A 20,114-nucleotide genomic window follows, 5' to 3' on the forward strand; every position below is an offset into this window, starting at 1 on the left:
TTCATTATTATTAATTTCTTCCATTATGTAGTTTTCTTCTGTTTGTATTTTTGTTGGATAATTATATTTATCATATCTGCATTCTATTAAAAATTTTATATCATCAATATCTTCTGGTAATTCTTCAAAGTCAATTGTCCAGTCATATCCTGGATATATTTTTTCTATGATTTCTTCTATGTTGATATCCATTTTTGTTTTTATGATTTTGTTAATATCAGGCTTTCTATTATTTCTTTGATAATTTGTATTGATACTTTTAATACCATAAATATTTTAGTTATTATTTTTATCTTTTGATTGATATTCCTTTTAGTTTTCATTTTAAGATATTTAGTTTTCTTAATATTACTATGATATTTATCATAATTAATATTATTATTGTAATACATATTGCTTGTATTATAATTATTTTTTCCAATATTTCTTTTAGAATTTGATTCATTTTAATTTGATTTGATGATTTATGATATCTTTTCTTTTTGATATTTTTGTTGATATTTTAATATATTTTGATTTGATCTTTTGTTGTTGACTATGGTTGAGTTTATTTTCTTTTTGTTGATTTAATAATTGTTGTTAAATAAACTTTAATTGATTTTTGTTTTTAGATTCGACTGAAATAAGATTTGCAGAAAATATAAGATTGCTACTAATTTGCAATAAAATAAAATTTACTACTACTTTGTAATAGCTTGAAAGTAAATAAGAGAGAATACTTATGCAGTAATAAGATCCACAACATGTAATATGATAGAAGTTAAACTTGGTAAATAACCCTATTTGATCCATAATTATTGTAAGTAAAAACATGTTTTTTTGGTTTTTTTGTTGGTTTTTAGTTTTTTTGTGGGTTTTTTAAAAATTAAACTCCCTTTTTCACCATGGACATTCTTACGCCTACCATTCAACCTCACCGCTCTTGGGGACCCACTCGACTCTTTCCCTCTAAGTACTTGAGCGATCCTCGTAGAGTCTCCAGCTTTCCAAAGTTCTCGAGTGTTCCACTTTGCATAATTACTCGGAAGTATAATTTTTTGAGATAAGTGGGCATATTTCTAAAAGTAGAGGGACTGGTTGGGAACATTTTTAATTAAATAAGTATATTTTCAAAAGTAGAGGGAGTAAAAGGGAAGAGAGAGAAAAGTAGAGAGACCAATTAGGGTATTATACAATTTTTTAAATAAACTTTTAGTGGACCGTTACGAAAATGTTCACCATCTTCTTCGCCTCTCCATACAAAAGCTTCACTCCCATCTCCATCTCTGCAAAGACTCCGAGAGCTCGAGCTCGAGCTCCAATGGCGATGGACCTTCTCCTTATCGTATCTCCACTAGTTCGAGCCCATCTTCTTCAGCTTCAGAGGCAGCAACAAGGTGGGAGACAACTTGGCGAAGCTCCCGCCGGGAACAATGGGCTGGCCACTGATCAGCCACACGATCCCCTTCATGCAACCCCATTCCTTCGCCTCACTCGGCCTCTTCATCAAGCAAAACATCGCCAAGTACCATTGGTTTCAAATTTAAAGCTGTAAATTGGGAATGGATTGCGATTTCTAAGTTAGGGATTGTTAAATTGGGGATGGATTTGCAGGTATGGTAGGGTTTTCAGGATGAACTTGGTGGGGAAAGCAACGATCGTGTCGGCGGATGCAAAATTCAATAGGTATTTAAATTTAAATTCGCTTCTTCTCACTCAAACCTTAGAAATCCTCCCATTGTGGCGCCACACAAGCGGAGTACCCATTTTCCACCTCTCTATGAGCTCCAGCCAGCACCGAGAATGGCGGATACCCTAGTCCTTAGGGGCACATTGAAGGATCAAGCTGACAATGATACGGTATTCACCAGATCTCTGGTGCCCGTCTCCTTGGTGAAGTGCCAGATAAGGACAGACTTGTCACCGGAGGAGGAGACGATCATCTCAGATATTCGGAATTGGGAGACTCTCATCGACGGCAATGCCCGTTGGTTAAGGAGCATCATCGTCTCGGCGTCGACTGACTACCTCTGTCCGTCCAAGGTGATCTCACGGTGCGGTACTCCTCTTCTTTGTATCAGATCGAGTTTTTATCTGCCCATTTCTCAGATCTAGGGTTTTTTTTACCAAATCTGGTTCCTTTTTGTCTTTTTTCTTGAATTTTCTTCTATTTTATGTAGTTTTTAAGGCTTTAGTGTGCTTTGACTCACAATTCCAAAGTATTGACGCTGTGATCTTAGTTTTCTGTGAATATGGGCATTAGATTGATCAATGCGGTGTTATGCATCCATAATTTGGTTTCTGGTTTTTAGTCCCTCAGGCGGTTATTCAGTTGTTGGGTTTTGATTCTGTGCTTAGGTTGTTCGGCCTGGGGAATAATTTTGAAGTCTAATTGCTGTGACATTTGTTTGAGATTTTTTTCTTATGCTGCTGGTAGAAAGACGGGTGTTGGGGATCTAGATTTATAGTTATTTTGATCAATTGATGGCTTTGAATGGCATCATTTAATTGGTCTTTGAGCATTAATTGATGAGGTATTTTGTACATGAACAATATTATGCAAATACCTAAATATTATATAATTAGGTTTGCTCTTTGTGATGATGATTTTGTTCATATCCAATCCAATTCTTCCTCTTTTCAGTAACTTTTCTTTCTTCTAATTCAATTTTAGCTCTTGGACATGAGCTAGAATTGCTTGCAAGGTTTATGTGTTTGAATAGTTATTTCTAAAGCCTAGTTTATTTGCTTGCAAGGAATTGCATTAATGTTAGATGTTTATCTTGTGATTCTTTTCCTTGGTGAAAAGCAAATAATTCAAGGCTATAGTACTTGTGAACTACTACACTTGAGTAGATTATAATTTGAGAGATTGTTTAAGACAGATTGAAGCAAAACCTATTTGGTGTATCCACAATATAGCTAAACAATGGCTTTTTGTTTTTGCCTTTTCTCAAGATAGCTAAGCAATGTTTTTATTTTATTATTTATTTTTTGTGTTTCCTCAATATAGTTAAACCATGGTTCTTCGGTTGGCATGACTGTTGTATACTCAATGGATCAAACAAGACACTCTTTACAATGCCAAGAGTAGAATCTCAGAATTGGATGGCTCTGTCATATCAAAAAGGATCAATTTGCAATATCTGAAAGAAGAGATGAAACTGAGTGGCTATTAGTTATTGTGAAAACTTGATTCCGCTACCATAGACAGCACCTGCCACGATGATTGTATTGAGTGGCTGTTAGTTATTGCTGGTAACTTGTAAGTAGATAACATTTTAGATAATTGCTCCATTGTAGGATGAGACATAAGATTGGCCACTGCAAGCACTTGGTTCAGAGCTACATGATCAACCATAGGAAGAGGAAGTTGTGGGCCTAGAATATCTTTCACTTACGTGTTGAATGATTAGGCACTCGTAAGATCCCTATGGTGCATTCCATGTATCACTTCGAGTACCACACTTTTGAAACTATATACATCACACCTTTTGGTTGCCCTTATTATATGCCCTACTTCTGGAAACAATGAAATGTCACATAGCAATACACCTATGAGGGTTGAAGAATGGTTTTGGGTATAAGTGGAGTGATATATCCATGTGTGCCTTCCAGCATTCTCCAATGAGATGAATTAGGTTTTAGTCATTTAGCAATGCCAAAGTCTGAATGTTATTGCTTCTTATGCTTCTATGAAAAATGAGTGGAGAACAATTATGATGCAAGTAAGATAAAGCTTCAGCAATGTCTCTAATAATGTTCACTCTCTTCATTTAATTTTTTATTTCACTAGTTGAGCAGAGACCATTGAGCCTCACTATATTCTATTACTGAATTTGAGTTAATGCTTGAAATTAAGCTTTTTCTCATTTACCTGGTCCTTTTATTTTTTGAATTTTCTCTACTGCAAATGTCTCTCCTGATAGTAATATCAATTGTGGACTGTAGCACTAGAACCAGCGGAGATGACAGTATTTTTCATTAAAATCCTGTTTTGCTTGATTCTATGATTTATTTGTATGCTTCTTTTCCATGGAAGTGCCATATTGAGAAGACCTATGCATTAACCTCTTGAACTACTTCAGTTGAAATTTGTTTGTTATTCTAGTGATGAAACAGAGAGAATGCAACAATTAGCAGTAAAGGAAAAAAAAAATGCTTGTAGTTGGAATGACAACCAAGATAATGATTTTGTGCTGTTTGTTTGGAATATTGCTTTTGGTCAGGAGGAAAAGTGCACAGGCAACTCTAGTATTGGACCTTATAGACGTTTGTAAGACAGATCTATTGATACCAAAAGTTCATCATGCAGTGGAAAGGGGTCGGATTGTGGCCTAGAAACTGATCACATGATAGAATCAGTTCTTCTAAGTTTCTTAATTTATTGAGTTCTAGCAGTATATATGTTGTGAATGAATTGCTGTTCAAGTCCAGGAGTTCTTTCAAATTTAAATTGCCAAGTTAAAATGTTATTACTGCCCAGTTTCAAGGAATGTGTTTAATGTAGTTTTCCAACTTGTGTTGGTCTTGATCCTTGGATATTGTTCTGTGACAAATCCAAATATCAGAGAGAAGATAAATCCTCAAATTCTTGTGCCATTTTTCGAGAAAAAGAAGCAAAGCTTGATTAAAGGAAAAACAAAGACACAGTTTATCAACAGAAATCATAAAGAAAGGTTTCTTCTGGAACAAAGGTCTTCTAGCCAGTTTGGTCTATCCATTCCACAAGAAAAGAGTGAGAGCTGCAGGTTTAAGCGGCACGGGCAGCTAATTCGTCAGCAATATTATTGTCATCCCTTGAGATGGTAGCAATTGTGATGTGAGAAAGATCATTTAGAAGCTGTTTAAAGACACAACCAAAGCATTTGCTCTCCAAGTGATACAGGGGTGGAGGTTTGAAACCAGATGAGCAACTCCAGTGCAGTCACAATAGATTTCATTTGGTTTCCATCCACGGTCTATGCAGATTTTGAGGGCTTGAATGACATCATCCAGCTCAGCATTAATTGGAGAAGTAAGAAAGGTTCCCAATGATCCTGCAAGCAAAATCAAACCAGAATTAGAGATGATAATGAACTCAAGACCAGATATAGATTCTTTAGAATGCCAGGAAGCATCTGTGAACACAGAAATTGAGTTAAAATGATTTGAAGTTTTAAAGGACTCTCTGTAAATTTTCCTGGATGCACGGAAGAAGTCTGAACAAAGAGTGACAGCTTTTGGAACAATAGCTTCAAATCTGGGTTTGGCCTTCTTGAAAATAAAATTGCATCTTTCTTTCCAAATGAGCCATGCAACAGAAGCGATGATAGCTTTAACCTAAGAAGAGTTTGTTCTTGAATTATAACTAAAGAAAAGCCAATTTCTAGGGTGAAGATTATGGAAGTCATTAGCTGAAATGGCAAACATAGAGAGGATGGAATTCCAGCAATGTCTAATTTTGGAGCATTTCTGACGTAGCGGGATAAGGTGAAGACTAGTTTAGTCTGAGAATTCCCAAGTCAACAACAAAATAAAAATCTAAATCCTGTTTAGTTTAAGAATGCCAGGAATTTAGATGAAAACAAAGAACAACTCAATTTTATTTTATTCAAAACTGCCCTTCTGCCTCATCATGGCCAATATAATTCTGACATAGTGACATCCTTGACTCAAACATTTCTTTGAGCTAAACTGGTTGCATTTGTGTGATTTGTTCCGTGGATCTACAATGCATTTTTTGTGCCATCCATAAGTTGTTTGAGGATCCTCCAAATAAATCCTGGTCTAAATTACAAGGTGTATTTGATGATAATTGACCTTTTTGTTCTCCAGAATAATATTTTAAACTCAATTCTTATAATACTTTTATTATTATTCAGTTATTTAATAATTTGTTGTTTCAGAACCTAACAGAGTTTATCTCTTTTTGTCATTTGATTACAATACTAGAACCTCTTCTTTCAGCATATGTTGCAGAATAGTGGTGCTCTTATATCCACATACAGTTGTTTTGCCTTTTTAGAATGAAATTTGCTAAGCTGGTTTCATTGCATGTACTCAGGTGGATACAGGTGTTCCTCTGAATGTAGCTCTAGGCATGCATGATATAGATGGTTGGAAGGTAATGGCATCAAGCATAAACGCTTTGCTGTTGTGACATGGGGTGATTGGGATTGTCGCACTATGTTAGAGTCTGAGTGCCGGTTCAAAAGGATCCCAAAGCCTCCATACTTCAATAGGTAAGTGCTCCCATGTGATCTTTTTATACTATGGGACATTTAGATTTTTGCCATGTGGAATGCTTGATTTTTCTCATGATTCTGTGTATCTGTTGTGTTTGTTTATGTGGATCGCAATATAAATGTCATCCTCTTCTCAAATAAATGTAAACAAAAGAGAAGTGGTACTAACGAGAGATGACATAGCCGGATTTTTTTAGTTGGCCATCATCCAATTTTTCTAATCTTATGCTTGCTTGACTATTATAATGCTAGTGGCTAACATGTAATTACAGATTTTTTGAGATTTATGAGAAATTGAAGTTTAATTAGGGTGTTCATCTAGGCCTCATACGTTCAATTTGGTTGATTTGAACCCATTACCTAATTGTTGGGAACTTGGGATTCTGCTTCTACATCCTTAAATGTAAGAGAAACTTGCACCGCATCATTCGTTGAGCACATTTCTGGCATGCGATTCACAAATTGCTGAAGGATTAAAATTGGAATTCTAGTTTTTAGATGTGAATAAGATTGTTGCATTTTATATGCAAATATGTGATTTTGGTATGAAAAGGTAGAGGGCAATATTAAATAAAATAAAATTATAGTGTCAAATTTTCATGGTGTAAATAGCTATTAACTGAAACAGATAAACAACCATTAAATGAATGGCCAACTTTTAATTGGTTATCCTTTGAATCTTGTCTGGATGCTATCTTGTCTTCAGCTAGCCTATGGAATCATGTAGTATCACTGATTTCCATACTAGTACCTGATTCATGCTTTTAACTCGCCATATAAAATTGTTCATCATATTTCCAAGTTTTCTACAAGTGTTCTTGCTACAACAAATTAGAACATTGTATTGGTGGTGAACATGATTATCATTTGTCATATCCATCTTCAAGTACACTTTCATTTCAGTATTGCCTTTTGTTTTTTTTCTTCCGCAACGATTTGTCCTAAAAATTTATTGATATGGTATGGTAATGATTCAATTGATGTAAGATGTTTCTGTTGTCCTATTAACACCATTTGAAGTCCCAAATGCAAATGGTGGACTATCAAAGAAAACATGAAGAATCCGATAACCGTACTATAGTGACAAGCTCAGCTACAGAGCAGACAGGGTTGATATATATATATATATATCTATATGCTAGTCATAGTTTAAGACACTACTTGTTATGAGATAACGTCAATAAACATCTCCTGTCTTCTGTGGATCTCGTCAGAAAGAAAATTTCATGCTAGAATTTCATCTAAAACCTATATGAATGGACAAATTAAATAGACTATGCTAAAGAAACAACAATTATTAATGAATTCCAAATCAACATGATTAATAAGGCATATATTCAAATTTATGAGAGAATCGCTCCTATTGTTATCAAGTGTTTATACTGTTCTTCATCAGGAAAAGTCAACAAGGTTAGTTGTCACAATGATAATATTTTGTTCTTAAATCTTCAAGCTTATTGAAAATTCTATGTGAAATATTGATGGCAAAGGCATTAATTCTCTGATATTGGTGTCAAATAGAAGCAAATCGTAGTTGGCAACTTCTACTACATGGCTGAGTTGTTTCTGTTACTTTGAGATAGTATCCCAGACATGCACATGTTAGTATACTTCTGATAGAGGCTTAGGCAATTTAGCATTAGGCGCAGTTCTTTGATGATTTCTTGATTTTTCAGTTGATGACTTTTCGGCATTTGATGCGCAGGTGGATCAATTTAAAAGTTCCATTCCAAGACATGTTCGTCGGGTTCGCTGCAATCTGAAGGAAGCAGTTCAGCTTGCGTGGGGCTGGCATGGGAGGGCCGCCCGCATTGCGGCCTTGATGATGCTCGCAACACAGCCCGCCTTCTTGCCCTTCCTCATGCACCGGGGATTCAGGTTCTCCATTACCAATGAACTTCCATTTCATCCTACAGACTGCCCATTTGCGACACACCAGCCATTCAACAATCATCCTATCGACCAAACCCCGCAACCTCAGAGACTGAAAGAGGCACCAAGACCGATGACGCAGTTTCATCCTTTCATCAATCCTATCAGTAGAGAAATGTTCAACTACTGCCATTGCGGTGTGATGAGCAGCAAGTCTTTTATTCGCAAGCCTGGACCATCGCAAGGACGGTGTTTCTTCGGGTGTGGGAATTGGACCGCATCAAGGCGCGCCGTCTGCAACTACTTTGCTTGGGCTTCTCCATGAAAGGTTAAAGAAGATGATCATGCATTGTTTGGTAAATATTAGTAGACTTTCTCATTGCTCATATGTAATATGAGTCTCTTTGGGTAGGAAACTGACTTCCTGTTGATAAATTGGGGAATCAGATGCTGTTTAGGATACTTCTCCCTTTTACATGCTTAGACATGTTTAATTATTATCTTAAATAAACTGTGCTGTGGTCTTGGTCTTGGGCCATCTGATGGAAAGCTTGTGTGACTTCTTAGTGCTTTCTTAGTGCATTATCACTTTGATTAAGTTTCATTGTCCTTATGTAATAAATTTTTAGATATGCGAACTTGCTTATGTTTAAAAATTTACACTTGAACATTAAATTAAATATTTCTAATAATTAATAGGCTTTTTATGATTCTTAGCAAAAAAATTAAATTCATCACTACTCATTTAGAAACCATTTGAATTTGCCTAATTATTGTGTGTAAAATAGTGTTGGAGAAAGAAATAATATTTCATTAGTATATAAATCCCCATAAATCTAATTGCTTAAAATTTTCTGATACATAATGATAATTTAACAGAAAAACTTTTTAAAAATTAATTAGTTGAATTTTTTTGTTATTTTATTCCTTTCATCACTCAATGACTTCATCATTCTTATAAATTACAAACAAATAAAATAAAATAAAATAAGACTACAAACCTTTATTCATTATAATTATTGGTAAAATATTCATAACAAAAAACAGGCTTACAAACTTAATTAAACTTCAATCATAGAGATAAGTAGTGGATGCAAGACGAGGAGCTACAAATGCTTTAATGGGGATAAGCAGTGGATGCAAGACGAGGAGTTACAAATGCTTTAATGGGGATAGTTTTGGGCATGACCAAACCAGGTGTTTCCTTCATATCAATTACCTCACCATCTGGCAACCTCCAATCAAACCCATGCACAACTGCACCTAAAAGATACTGCAAAAACAAAATACCAGTTTGTTTCCCTGGGCATATCCTTCTTCCAGCTCCAAAAGGTATGAATTCAAAATCATTGCCATGAGGTTCTATATTATAAGCTTTACCACCAGGTAGAAACCTATCTGGATCAAACTCCAATGGATTGTCCCATGCATCTGGGTCTCTACCAATGGCCCAAACATTGGTAATAAGACGAGTGTTTGCAGGGATGTGATAACCATTGATTTCACATGACTCAAATGAGTAATGTGGTAGGCTAAGTGGTGTGGATGGATGTAATCTGAGTGCTTCCTTGACAACAGCTTGGAGGTAAGGGAGATTGAGAATGTCAGACTCTTCTAATAATCTATCTTGACCAATAACTGTATCCATCTCTGACTGCATGCGCTTGAATATGGTAGGGTTCTTTAACATTTCCGCAAGTGCCCACTCAACAATAATTGTGGAAGTGTCGGTGCCTGCCTTGAACATATTCTTTGACAAATAACAAAATAAAAATAAAAAATTATCATCTAATGATAACCATACTTAATTTTTATTTGACAAATAACTAAAAAAAATCAAAATTATCATCTAGTGATGACAATACTTAATTTGTATTTTAATCACCTTTACTCTTCTCATGTTCATACAGCTGTTTTTATCATAATGAGTATATAATTAAGATATATATATATTGACAATAGGCAATAAATACTCATACTTAAAAATTTATTAAATAATAAATAATATAGAAGTGCATTTATTATGATGGTTTATCTAGCTACTCCTTAGGAACTACTTATTAGCTCTATTAAACACAACATGAACAAATGAAACCTGTCACGTGGATGCTAGTTGGGATCTATTTAAATAGTAGTACTGCTACAATAGCACAGGGCTTTAATTTCTTGTCTACTCACCCACTATATATATATATTGACAATAGGCAATAAGCACCCATACTTAAAGATTTATTAAGTAATAAATAATATAGAAGTGCATTTATTATGATGGTTTATCTAGCTACTCCTTAGGAACTACTTATTAGCTCTATTAAACACAACATGAACAAACGAAGCCTGTCACGTGGATGGTAGCTGGGATCTATTTAAATAGTAGTACTGCTACAATAGCACAGGGCTTTAATTTTGTGTCTACTCACCAACTACCTCATGGCTTTGGCTTGGACCCTACATCTATTCAACCACTACCAGGTGATAATATATATATCTATCTATCCGCCAGCCGTTGTTGTCTAGTCTATTATAATGAATGCAATGTTATTACAATTGTAATAATCTATAATATTTTCTAAGATTTGCCAATTAAAAAAGGGTAACGCAACATTTGAAAGAGAAGAAGGTGATATAATTATAACATACCATAATAAGGCCCTTAATGTTCACATAAGACAACTTCTCACCCTCCTCATCACGCAGCTCACTGCCCAAAACAAGATCAATGAAATCCGGGCACCCTTCTCTCTCCTTCGCGGTGGCCGCATGCCGTGCCAGCATGCTCTCCACCATACCATCCATCCTAGCATGCCCTTTCTTCAACTTAGCCTGCACTCCCTGCAAGTCCATCCAAGCAATCGCCGGCACAAAGTCCCCAATGTTAAATAACCCCCCACCAGTCATCAACTTCTTCAACAACTCTTTGTACGAACCCAACTCTGGGTCCGTCGCATCAAACACTCTTTGGCTCAACATGACCCGTCCCACAATGTTCATCATCGCACATATCAGTGTCTCTGGCACGATGACCAGCTTTCCGAACTGGCTACTCTCGTGCATGGACTTGACCATCAGCCGGACTTCATCTCGCCGGACGTCGGCCCAGCCGGTCATGGCTTTGTTGCCTAGCATATGGAGAGTGCTCAGTTTGCGGAAGAGTTTATATTTGGGAGTGTAGTTGGCGAAGATGAAGTCATTGCCGTTGTAAGAAACGTGCTTGGCGCTGGCGATAGTGGTTGGGCGGTTGGAGAACTGGAGATCGAGTGTTGTTACGAAAGGGCGAACAGCGGCGGCGGTGGAGGTGACAATGACGTCGCAGCTGCCGAGTTTCATGTACATGATGGGGCCGTAGCGCTTGGCGAGGTTTGCGAGGGAGACATGCGCTGCAGGGCCGATGAGTGGGAGTGCGCCGAGTAGTGGGTAGCCTCTTGGGCCAGGGGGGAGTGGGAGAGTGGATTTTCGCCGGAGAACGTGGCGCATGAGGAGGAGGAGGAATGTGAGGCCGGCGGACACGGCGGCGAGGATTTGGGTTGGCTCCATTGTTATGCACGCAGAGAACTATCCTTTGCTGGTTACTGGCTAGTGGATGGGATGTGGGTTTTTGGAAGTGGCGGCACAACAATAATAATGACAACAAGAAAATACTTGTGCTAACTATTTAAGGTGTCGAGTATATCAAATTTTTACTTTTCATGTTGTTTTATCTATTATTAAAGAGACTAGATAAATCTACCTCTACTTTTTCTCCTAACTCTCCACTATCTGCCTATTTTGTCCGTAAATCTCCACCATCCATTTTTTTTATAGCTTCTATAAAAACCTGTTTATGTGACTCTCTTAACTTGTAGGTGGAAAACATCATTTCTTTAAATACTGATTTAATTAAATAGATTTAATTATGTTATGTATTGTAAATTTGTAACTAGGGAAAATTATTTAAAAATCTTATAAAAGTTTCAGTTTTCATCTGCAGTCCTTCTGATATTTGCACTTCCCATATAATCCCTCTTTTTTACCCAAATTTTTTTTGAATCCCTGTCGTGACACCCGTTAGATGATTTTATGTCTAATGGAATAAATGCCCCTTTTTTCCTCCCTCCCAATCACATCAACTTTATGGTAGGTAATGGCTGAAGACTTCATGTTCATCATCTTCAACATCATTCACTGTACTTCATCTTCATATTCTGTCTCTTGTTTTTCTTCTCCTGCTCTTCTTCTCCTTGTCGGTGTTCTTCTTCTTTGCCTCCTTGTTTCTGTTGTTCAAGTAAGCAACATCTCCATTCCTGTCATTCAATTTTGTCATAGTTGTAGTTTAGTTTAGGTTTTTTTTTTAATTGATGGGTTTCTCCAATGTTTACGCATGTGTTAGTCATAATGGAGATATTCTGTGTTATGGCTCGTTTCAAAGGCGAAGAACGGCTGCTACAATTCATGATTCTTACCGCATGGGAGGTTGTTGTGGGCGAGATATGTGAACTTCAAATAATACACAGATAATACACAGAAAGAGGATATTTTACACAGGAAGAAACGTATATTACACAGAAAAAGAATATTTTATAAGAATAAACATATATTACACAGAAAAGCCTGAAACCCATTATAGTTGTAAACACCGCCGAAAGTTGGATTTTACACAGGAAACCCAAAAAATACACATGAAAGCACGCAATAACAATCTGCAAAAATTCGGGCAACTTCTCCTTACCTTTTCACATGGTTTTTGGCTTGCAGGGAGGCACATGACTTTGTGGGAACTTCTGTTGAAAGTCGAGAGTGCGAATAGAACTAAGGTTGGCAACGTCTCTCGAAGAAAGTCGTTGGCGAAAAATATTTGATTACACTACCCCAACATCAGCATGCCATAAGAGCCCAGCATCTAAATGAACTAGACGTACACTTGGATTTATTGTGATTTTGCATAATGTCAAATATCTCAAGATATTATTTTTCGCTAAACGCTATAAATTAGAGCGTCACTCAGGAGGCCACGCATACACAAGCATGTGCAAACAAAATTAAGAGAAACATACTCAAAATTCGATTCACTCAGACAATCAAATGCTAACATTTTTTTAAAATTAATAACATAAAAAAAATAACCAAATCAAAGGATAAATCCAGACTCACCACATTAACAACATACACATGCTTCCCCTCCCCCCTCACAAGCATCAAAACTCGAGCAAACAAATGAGTTCTCGCCCACACAACTCCCACTTAGACAATCAAATACCAGCAAAGGGTTTCGACATCAATGGAGAGAAGTAGGGAGGAGGAGGAGGAGAGATAAAGGATGAAGATGAACAAGGGGCATATAGGTCATTTCCATGGCCATTACTGAAATCTGGACTTGTTGGGGATTTTATTGAAAAGGAGGGATCTCTAAGAGATAAGCGAACTTCAAGTTTTTTTAGGGCATGTGCAAACTATAGAGGGAGTTATATGTAATCACCTGTTGTAATTATTACTCACTCTGATTTTTTTTACTTGTCTATTTTAACTAAATTAAATAGATTAAAAAAATCAATAAAATTAATTACCAATTTAAAATTTATAACAAAGTATGTTAATTTTTTAAAATTATTTTTATTAAAATATAATTTAATAGAATGTATAGTTGATATGATTTATTGAAAGTTGTAAAAGTACATTAAATATAAACAATAAATTTTAAAAAATAATATTTAATACTTTATAAATTTTCAAAATGAATAAGGAAAAACATAAAAAGAAGTATTAATTAAGTAAAATTTTATTCGATCTCTTTATTATAGAATTCATGATGTTTAAAGATCTTATACAAGAATTAAAAATAACATTAAAAAAATTTTGAATAAAAATAAACCAAATAATTTTTTCCCTTCAGAATCATACCTTTCTCTTAGACTTATATATATATGATTTTTTTCATTTATATAACTTAAAAAAATAAAAATTAATTAATTAATTAATATAGCTAGTATTATTTTGAAAAAAAATTCTCAAAATTATTTGTATTTCAACACGGAGGGAACAATCAATTTGTATTCTTGCAATTAAGTTTGTGAAGGGATTATATTAATACTCCCTACATTCAAAAGTACATGTCATTTAGGGGTTATTTGATTCGCGATAATAATTTTACATTACCGTCTCAAATTATCACATTTGAATTGATAGCGATGGTAATATTGATGGTAATCTGTGATTGCCAACTTTGGAATATTACCAAAAATTAAAATTTAATATAAAATAGCATTAAGTTTTCTAAAATTTAACATAAAATCAACTAAATTACTAAACTATATTTTTCTTGGAACCATATTTATTTGTACTATAAATATTACTTTCTTTATTTATATAACCTATTAAATTGAATAAAAAATAATATTAAAAATAAATAAATAAATCTTAGAGCTCTAAAACAATAATTATTTTGAATTTTTTTTTCCTTAAAATGACACCAGGAGGGAGTATTCTAGTTGATGTTGTTAAATGTTTATATGTTTTGTTTTTGATATTATTGTGGTTGATATTTGTCACATGTGCCTTACCTGTATCATTTCCCAATTAACCTCGTCCACAAAATGGGGATCTAAACAACACCTCCACGTCACTCCAGTCCCTTTTGATATTTTCTCACTAATTAATAATTAGTAAACTTGGTATGAACTCGGTATTTGCTAGATGACACAAGTGGTGGTCCAGATATATTGATGATGTTTTAATTATTAATTTGACTTCATGACATTATGGTTGATGTCTTTAAATGTTTGCAACTTTTATTTTTGATATTATTGTGGTTTATGGTTGATGTCTCCGAATTCCATCCTATGGGGATCCAAACAACACCCCATGTGACTTCGGCCCCATTTTTATTCTCACTTATTATAAAATAATGAAGTGTGCTTGGTATGATGGTATCCAAGGACCAAAGACAAATTCGAACCATTTATGACTTCTACAACTGCGACAATTAACCCCTGGAAACTCATGTGGTTGATGATAAACTTGGTTTCGATATTCCTTCCCGTCGTATTTATACATTCATTTTAACCAATTTATTAGGTGTTTGATTGCAATGCGTAGAATGAGAATCATTACTTTGTGATTCCAATACCTTGTTTGAATAACTATGTATGAGAATGAAACAAAAGTAGGTGAAAATAAGCAAAAAAAGTAAAACAATCCTCCGAAAAATAAGAAGATTGTTCATTCCTTGGTCACTTCTTAGAGTGAACTATCAATTATGTCCATCTTATTTAATAATTAAAATAATAATTTAATTCAACAATAATTAAATAGATAATGTTAATAATAAATAATGATTAAATTGAAATAAATAAAATAATATTTGAATTTGAATAAATTAATTAGATTATTTGAATAATAAATAATAATTAATTTGAAATAAAATAATAACTAATAATTAAAAAAATAATTTGGTTCAAATAATAATTAAATAAATAATTTTAAAAATAAATAATAATTAATGTGAAATAACAATAACTAATAATTAAAGATAATAATCTACTTCAAATAATAATTAAATAGATAATTTTAATAATATATAATAATTAAAATGAAATACTTAGTTAAATGAAAATAACACTAGTCAAAATATTTTATAATTAAAAATAATATTTATTTATTATAAAAAATAGTTTATTATCTAACCTAACATTTTTTTCATTAACTTGTATTAAGGGTTTAAAAGCCTCTTAACCACATTTTCTTTCTTTACTTTTCTCATTCCCAATGAATTATTTTCTCATATCTTAGCAACCAAACGTATTCTTTATTCTCGTTCTTGCTTCTCTTCCTCTCAATTCTATTTTCAATCGCTCCTCATTATCAATCCTAGAACCAAATGCCCTTTAATGTTTAGGGCCCTTTCATATCGATTAACATTAGTTGATGGTTTTAAATTTATATAAGATTAATCAACTTCCAAAATTACCCTTAATTAATAATTCATTAAAAATCCATTAATTTTCTCTATTTTAATTATATATTTTATTTTCTCTTTTAAAATTTTGTTTCATTTTTTTAAAAATATAGAAAGTATAAGAATAAATTAAAAAATAAAAATAATTTTGGGGAAAAATTTTATTTAATGTATTTGAGATTTTTTAAATGGATATACAATGGAATAAGAAAATTTTCCAAACGATATTATTTAATGTATTTTAGATTTTCTTGTTACAATGTAATTCTAAATGCAGTAGATTTCTAGTTACAATGTAATTAGATATACTTGGTTTTGAAAATACAGTGCAGTCAAATCTTGTGTTTGGTTGGATGTAACTGAAATTACTGTATCATAAAATTTTATGTTTGTTTGAAAGTATTTGTAAATCTGTAATTGAAAAATGCATGTGTACATGTGTGTATATATGCATATATGCATATATGTATACGAATATATATATATGTATAAATATATGTTTATATGTGTATATATGCATATATGTATATGAGTATATATATCTGTATAAGTACATGTATGTGTGTATATATATATGTATATACATATATGTATATAAGTATATATATACATCTGTATAAGTATATGTATATATATGTATATATGTATAAACATATACATATATGTATGTGCATATATACATATACATATATGTATGTGCATATATACATATACATATATGGGTATATATGTATGTGTAAAAATATGTATGCGTATATATATATGTATATATGTATGTGTATGTATATATATATGTATATGAAAATAATTGTATATATATATCTTTATAAGTATATGTATATATTCATATATGTATATGTGTAAAAATACATGTATATGTTTATATAAATATATAAATGTATATGTATGTGTATGTGTATCTATGTATGTATGTATATACATTGGTTTTCAACTCCCGGGATTTGGTTTTACGCTCAATTTGGGCGTAAAACCAAATACACCAAAAAAACTATTGTAATGTAATCCCAATTACATCAGGGTTTGCAAATACACTCAAACAAATAATGAATTTCATAAAGTAAAGTATTTGGTGAACTGGTTTCACTGAACGAGGTCTTTAATGACCACGTGCGTCTACGCATATGTCTATTAAAGCCTATTGATTGATACTATCTCTAGAATAAAAATAAAAATAAAAATAAAAATAAAAAAAGTAACATTTCATCTTCCGCAATTGAGCGTTAGTGGAGAGGACAATCTATATCATATCGGATGAATGTACCCATATCTATACTGGGCCAAAAAGACCAATACCCTCTTTGACTGGATACAGATATGAGTAAAGGCATTAACCGTTATTTTTTTAGTAGGTATGAACTCATACCCTTATCTATTAAAGAGGGTATTGGTAAAACCTGTATCCCTTATTTATATATATTATTATTAAGCTAAATATGCAAAAGTAAGTGTGTAATTATAGTAAACATTGTGTGAATTTAGTTCTTGAGAATTTTTTACATATAATTAGTAAGTGTGTAACTAATTTTTTTTTCTTGAATTTAATGATAGTTTGATCATAAAACATTATATATATATATATATTGTAGGTACTTGTTTTCTTCAAATAGTCAATCGTATCAAGGGCATTCTAAAGTCATTTTTTTTTACTTTTTATGATATATCATGTAATTTTAAATTTATGGATATGTATTTAAACATTGTGTTGTAAATTATTATTATTATTATTATTATTATTATTATTATTATTATTATTATTATTATTTAGTTCGATAATTGAACAACAGGTAAGCGGGTACCCTGCAGGTAAGAATAAGGGTATGATTTTTTCCCCCTAGAGGATATGGGTATAAGGTAGGGGTTATGGGTACAAATAAAAGTTTTGACATACCTATTTGTACCCTACCCATTGCCATCTCTAAGTGTCAGTTGTTTGTCCATATTTATTTATAAAAAAATTACTGATAGATGTTTAGCCTGGTGTTAATTAGTTAGGATGAGTTGCAAGGACAATATCACAAGTGCTTGTAAAAATATGTAATCTCAATTTCAAACCTGTATCAAAAAAATTCTCAAACTCAAACATATCCCATCCCAAACTAATTTGAACCCCATTAAACAAGTCCCATTTTAAAAATTTTCAAAAATTTTAAAAAAAATAAACAAAAATTTTTCACATAAAATTATAAATTACTAAATATTTGTAAATATAAAAAATTATAATCTAATGCATTTATATAATTAAAATTATCAAATATAATGAACGTGAAATTCTAAAGCTCCAGAAGTCATAAATACAAAATTAAAATCACTGGCACATCATCTCATGGTATTTAGAGACTAATAAGTAATAACTATTATCAAGTAATTTGCACAAAGTAAAATATCAATATAAATATTACAAAAGATGGGTTAATTTTGATAAACTTATAATAAAAAAATTGAGAAACTAAAAAATACATGAAATATTCAGGACTTCTATTATAGGTGCAAAGTTTTATGTTATAGGTGCTAAGTTTTATGAAAACAGAGGACTTTGTCCCTAAAATCCATGAGCCAAGATGCTTTATTCAAAAGTTTCTTTACAACTATAAAGACTCCTTTTCAGTTAATAGGCTAATAGAGTTATATAATTGTACAAACTTATTGTAAAATGTATTGAATCAAATGAACATTTTGGCAGTTTTCTCTCATAAAATTTCTTTGTCGCTTTCATGATCGCCCATCGATTTCGACTAGCACAAAATCAACATGGTATCAGAGAGTGTTTGTTGATTTTCAGGTTTCATTCTTATTCCCATCAATTCCTGGTTTTCTTTTCTTTGTTCTCCTTGCAGTTTTCTTGAGTTCTAATGGCTGGAACAAGCCAAGAAATGACTGCAAGGTCTAGTGGATCGATCATGGATCCCTCTAGCCCTCTTTACTTGAATCCTTCCGATAATCCGAGCACCGTTCTTCGTTTTCTAGGTGCTTTGATGGAACTGGATTTGGACCATGGAGGCGTACATCGTGATTGCTTTATCCAAAGAAGAATAAATTAGGGTTTTGTAGATGGATCATGTGCAAAACCTAATTCGGACTGCAAAGTAGCTCCAAAGATTGATTCGATGCAATAATATGGTCATTCTCACGTCAGAAATCTTGGCAAAAGAGATATCCGAAAGTGTGCTTTATTCGAATCATGCCTCGAAATATGGAAAGAACCGGAGGAGAGGTATGGACAATCAAATGGTGCTCGATTGTATGAAATCGAGAAGGAATTATCTCAAGTTTCTCAAGGAGCGAATAGTATAGCTACTTACTATACTAAGATCAAGAAACTATGGGATAGGATTAGCTCTTTGAGATCCTTACCATCTTGTTCTTGTGGAAAATCTCGGGATTGGCGTAAGTTTGAGGAAGAGAGAGAGGCTAATACAGTTCTTAATGGGGTTGAATGAACAATATAGTTCTGTTCGTGGGAATTTTCTGATGATGAAGCCATTGCCTTCAGTGACCCAAGTTTACTCACTACTAATTCAAGAAGAGAAACAAAGAGAGATCTACTCAGCCTCTCAATTATCCATTGAATCAGCCTCTATGGAAGTTGGGAATTCTTATAATGCGACCGTGGGAATTATCTTTCAAAAAGGAAAACAAGATGCAAGAAGGACTAATATGTTTTGTGATCATCGCAAGAAACCCCGGACATGTGAGAGATAAGTGTTTTCAAAACCGGCATGGATATCCTACCAATTACAAGAATGTAAGGTAGAAGAAATTGTACAGCTCAAGTACAAGCAGAGGTTTCAAGTCCTAATCCATCAAGCCATATCTGCAAGTCACACACATTCTCGAGGCTAACCAAGGCGCAAGTATACCACATTGTCTGCACTTTTATCAAATCGTAAAATGGAGATAGGACCATCTATCGGAGTCTCAAATATTTCTCATGAAACTTCATCGGAGCCTCCATCAATTTTACGGGTATGATTATCGAAATCTCTTCTAATTCATGCTCTCTCAAGTACTTGTTTGCAACCTCTTCCTATCACACACAACTTGGATATTAGACACGAGAGCAATCGACTACATTTGTCACGACATTAAAT

General features: G+C 33.3%; 2 protein-coding genes across 4 annotated transcripts; one reads left to right on the plus strand and one right to left on the minus strand.

Moving 5' to 3' along the window:
• Positions 1 to 1,206: 1,206 nt before the first annotated feature.
• Positions 1,207 to 7,978, plus strand: LOC120256574. Of its 3 annotated transcripts, none has more exons than XM_039264232.1 (5): positions 1,207 to 1,504; positions 1,594 to 1,665; positions 1,851 to 2,033; positions 6,026 to 6,203; positions 7,912 to 7,978. In XM_039264232.1, exons 1-4 carry the CDS (start codon positions 1,413 to 1,415, stop codon positions 6,045 to 6,047), a joined length of 369 nt encoding a protein of 122 aa, XP_039120166.1. In that variant the 5' UTR covers positions 1,207 to 1,412; the 3' UTR covers positions 6,048 to 6,203; positions 7,912 to 7,978. The 3 variants fall into 3 exon arrangements, 2 of the variants coding, with proteins under 2 accessions (XP_039120166.1, XP_039120164.1); XM_039264230.1 differs by having other exon boundaries at positions 1,851 to 2,022; XR_005535358.1 differs by having other exon boundaries at positions 1,594 to 2,033.
• A 1,078-nt stretch (positions 7,979 to 9,056) lies between these two features.
• Positions 9,057 to 11,905, minus strand: LOC120256573 (flavonoid 3',5'-hydroxylase-like). Its single transcript, XM_039264229.1, has 2 exons — positions 10,719 to 11,905; positions 9,057 to 9,828 (listed from the first exon to the last, which is right to left on the minus strand). The coding sequence occupies exons 1-2, from the start codon at positions 11,610 to 11,612 to the stop codon at positions 9,196 to 9,198; spliced, it is 1,527 nt and encodes a 508-aa protein (XP_039120163.1). The 5' UTR covers positions 11,613 to 11,905; the 3' UTR covers positions 9,057 to 9,195.
• Between the last annotated feature and the right edge of the window lie 8,209 nt (positions 11,906 to 20,114).

Source organism: Dioscorea cayenensis, unplaced genomic scaffold, assembly GCF_009730915.1.
Source record: "Dioscorea cayenensis subsp. rotundata cultivar TDr96_F1 unplaced genomic scaffold, TDr96_F1_v2_PseudoChromosome.rev07_lg8_w22 25.fasta BLBR01001511.1, whole genome shotgun sequence".
Lineage (NCBI taxonomy): Eukaryota > Viridiplantae > Streptophyta > Magnoliopsida > Dioscoreales > Dioscoreaceae > Dioscorea > Dioscorea cayenensis.

Bases quoted from the DNA above. Each gene is read 5' to 3' on its own strand.
- LOC120256573 (XM_039264229.1), bottom strand. From the start codon at position 11,612: ATGGAGCCAACCCAAATCCTCGCCGCCGTGTCCGCCGGCCTCACATTC. The intron at 9,829-10,718 runs GTATGTTATAAT...TATTTGTCAAAG, and splicing joins ACATTAAGGGCCTTATTATG to AATATGTTCAAGGCAGGCAC.
- LOC120256574 (XM_039264230.1), top strand. From the start codon at position 1,413: ATGGGCTGGCCACTGATCAGCCACACGATCCCCTTCATGCAACCCCAT. The intron at 1,505-1,593 runs GTACCATTGGTT...ATGGATTTGCAG, and splicing joins ATCAAGCAAAACATCGCCAA to GTATGGTAGGGTTTTCAGGA. The intron at 1,666-1,850 runs GTATTTAAATTT...GGTATTCACCAG, and splicing joins GCGGATGCAAAATTCAATAG to ATCTCTGGTGCCCGTCTCCT.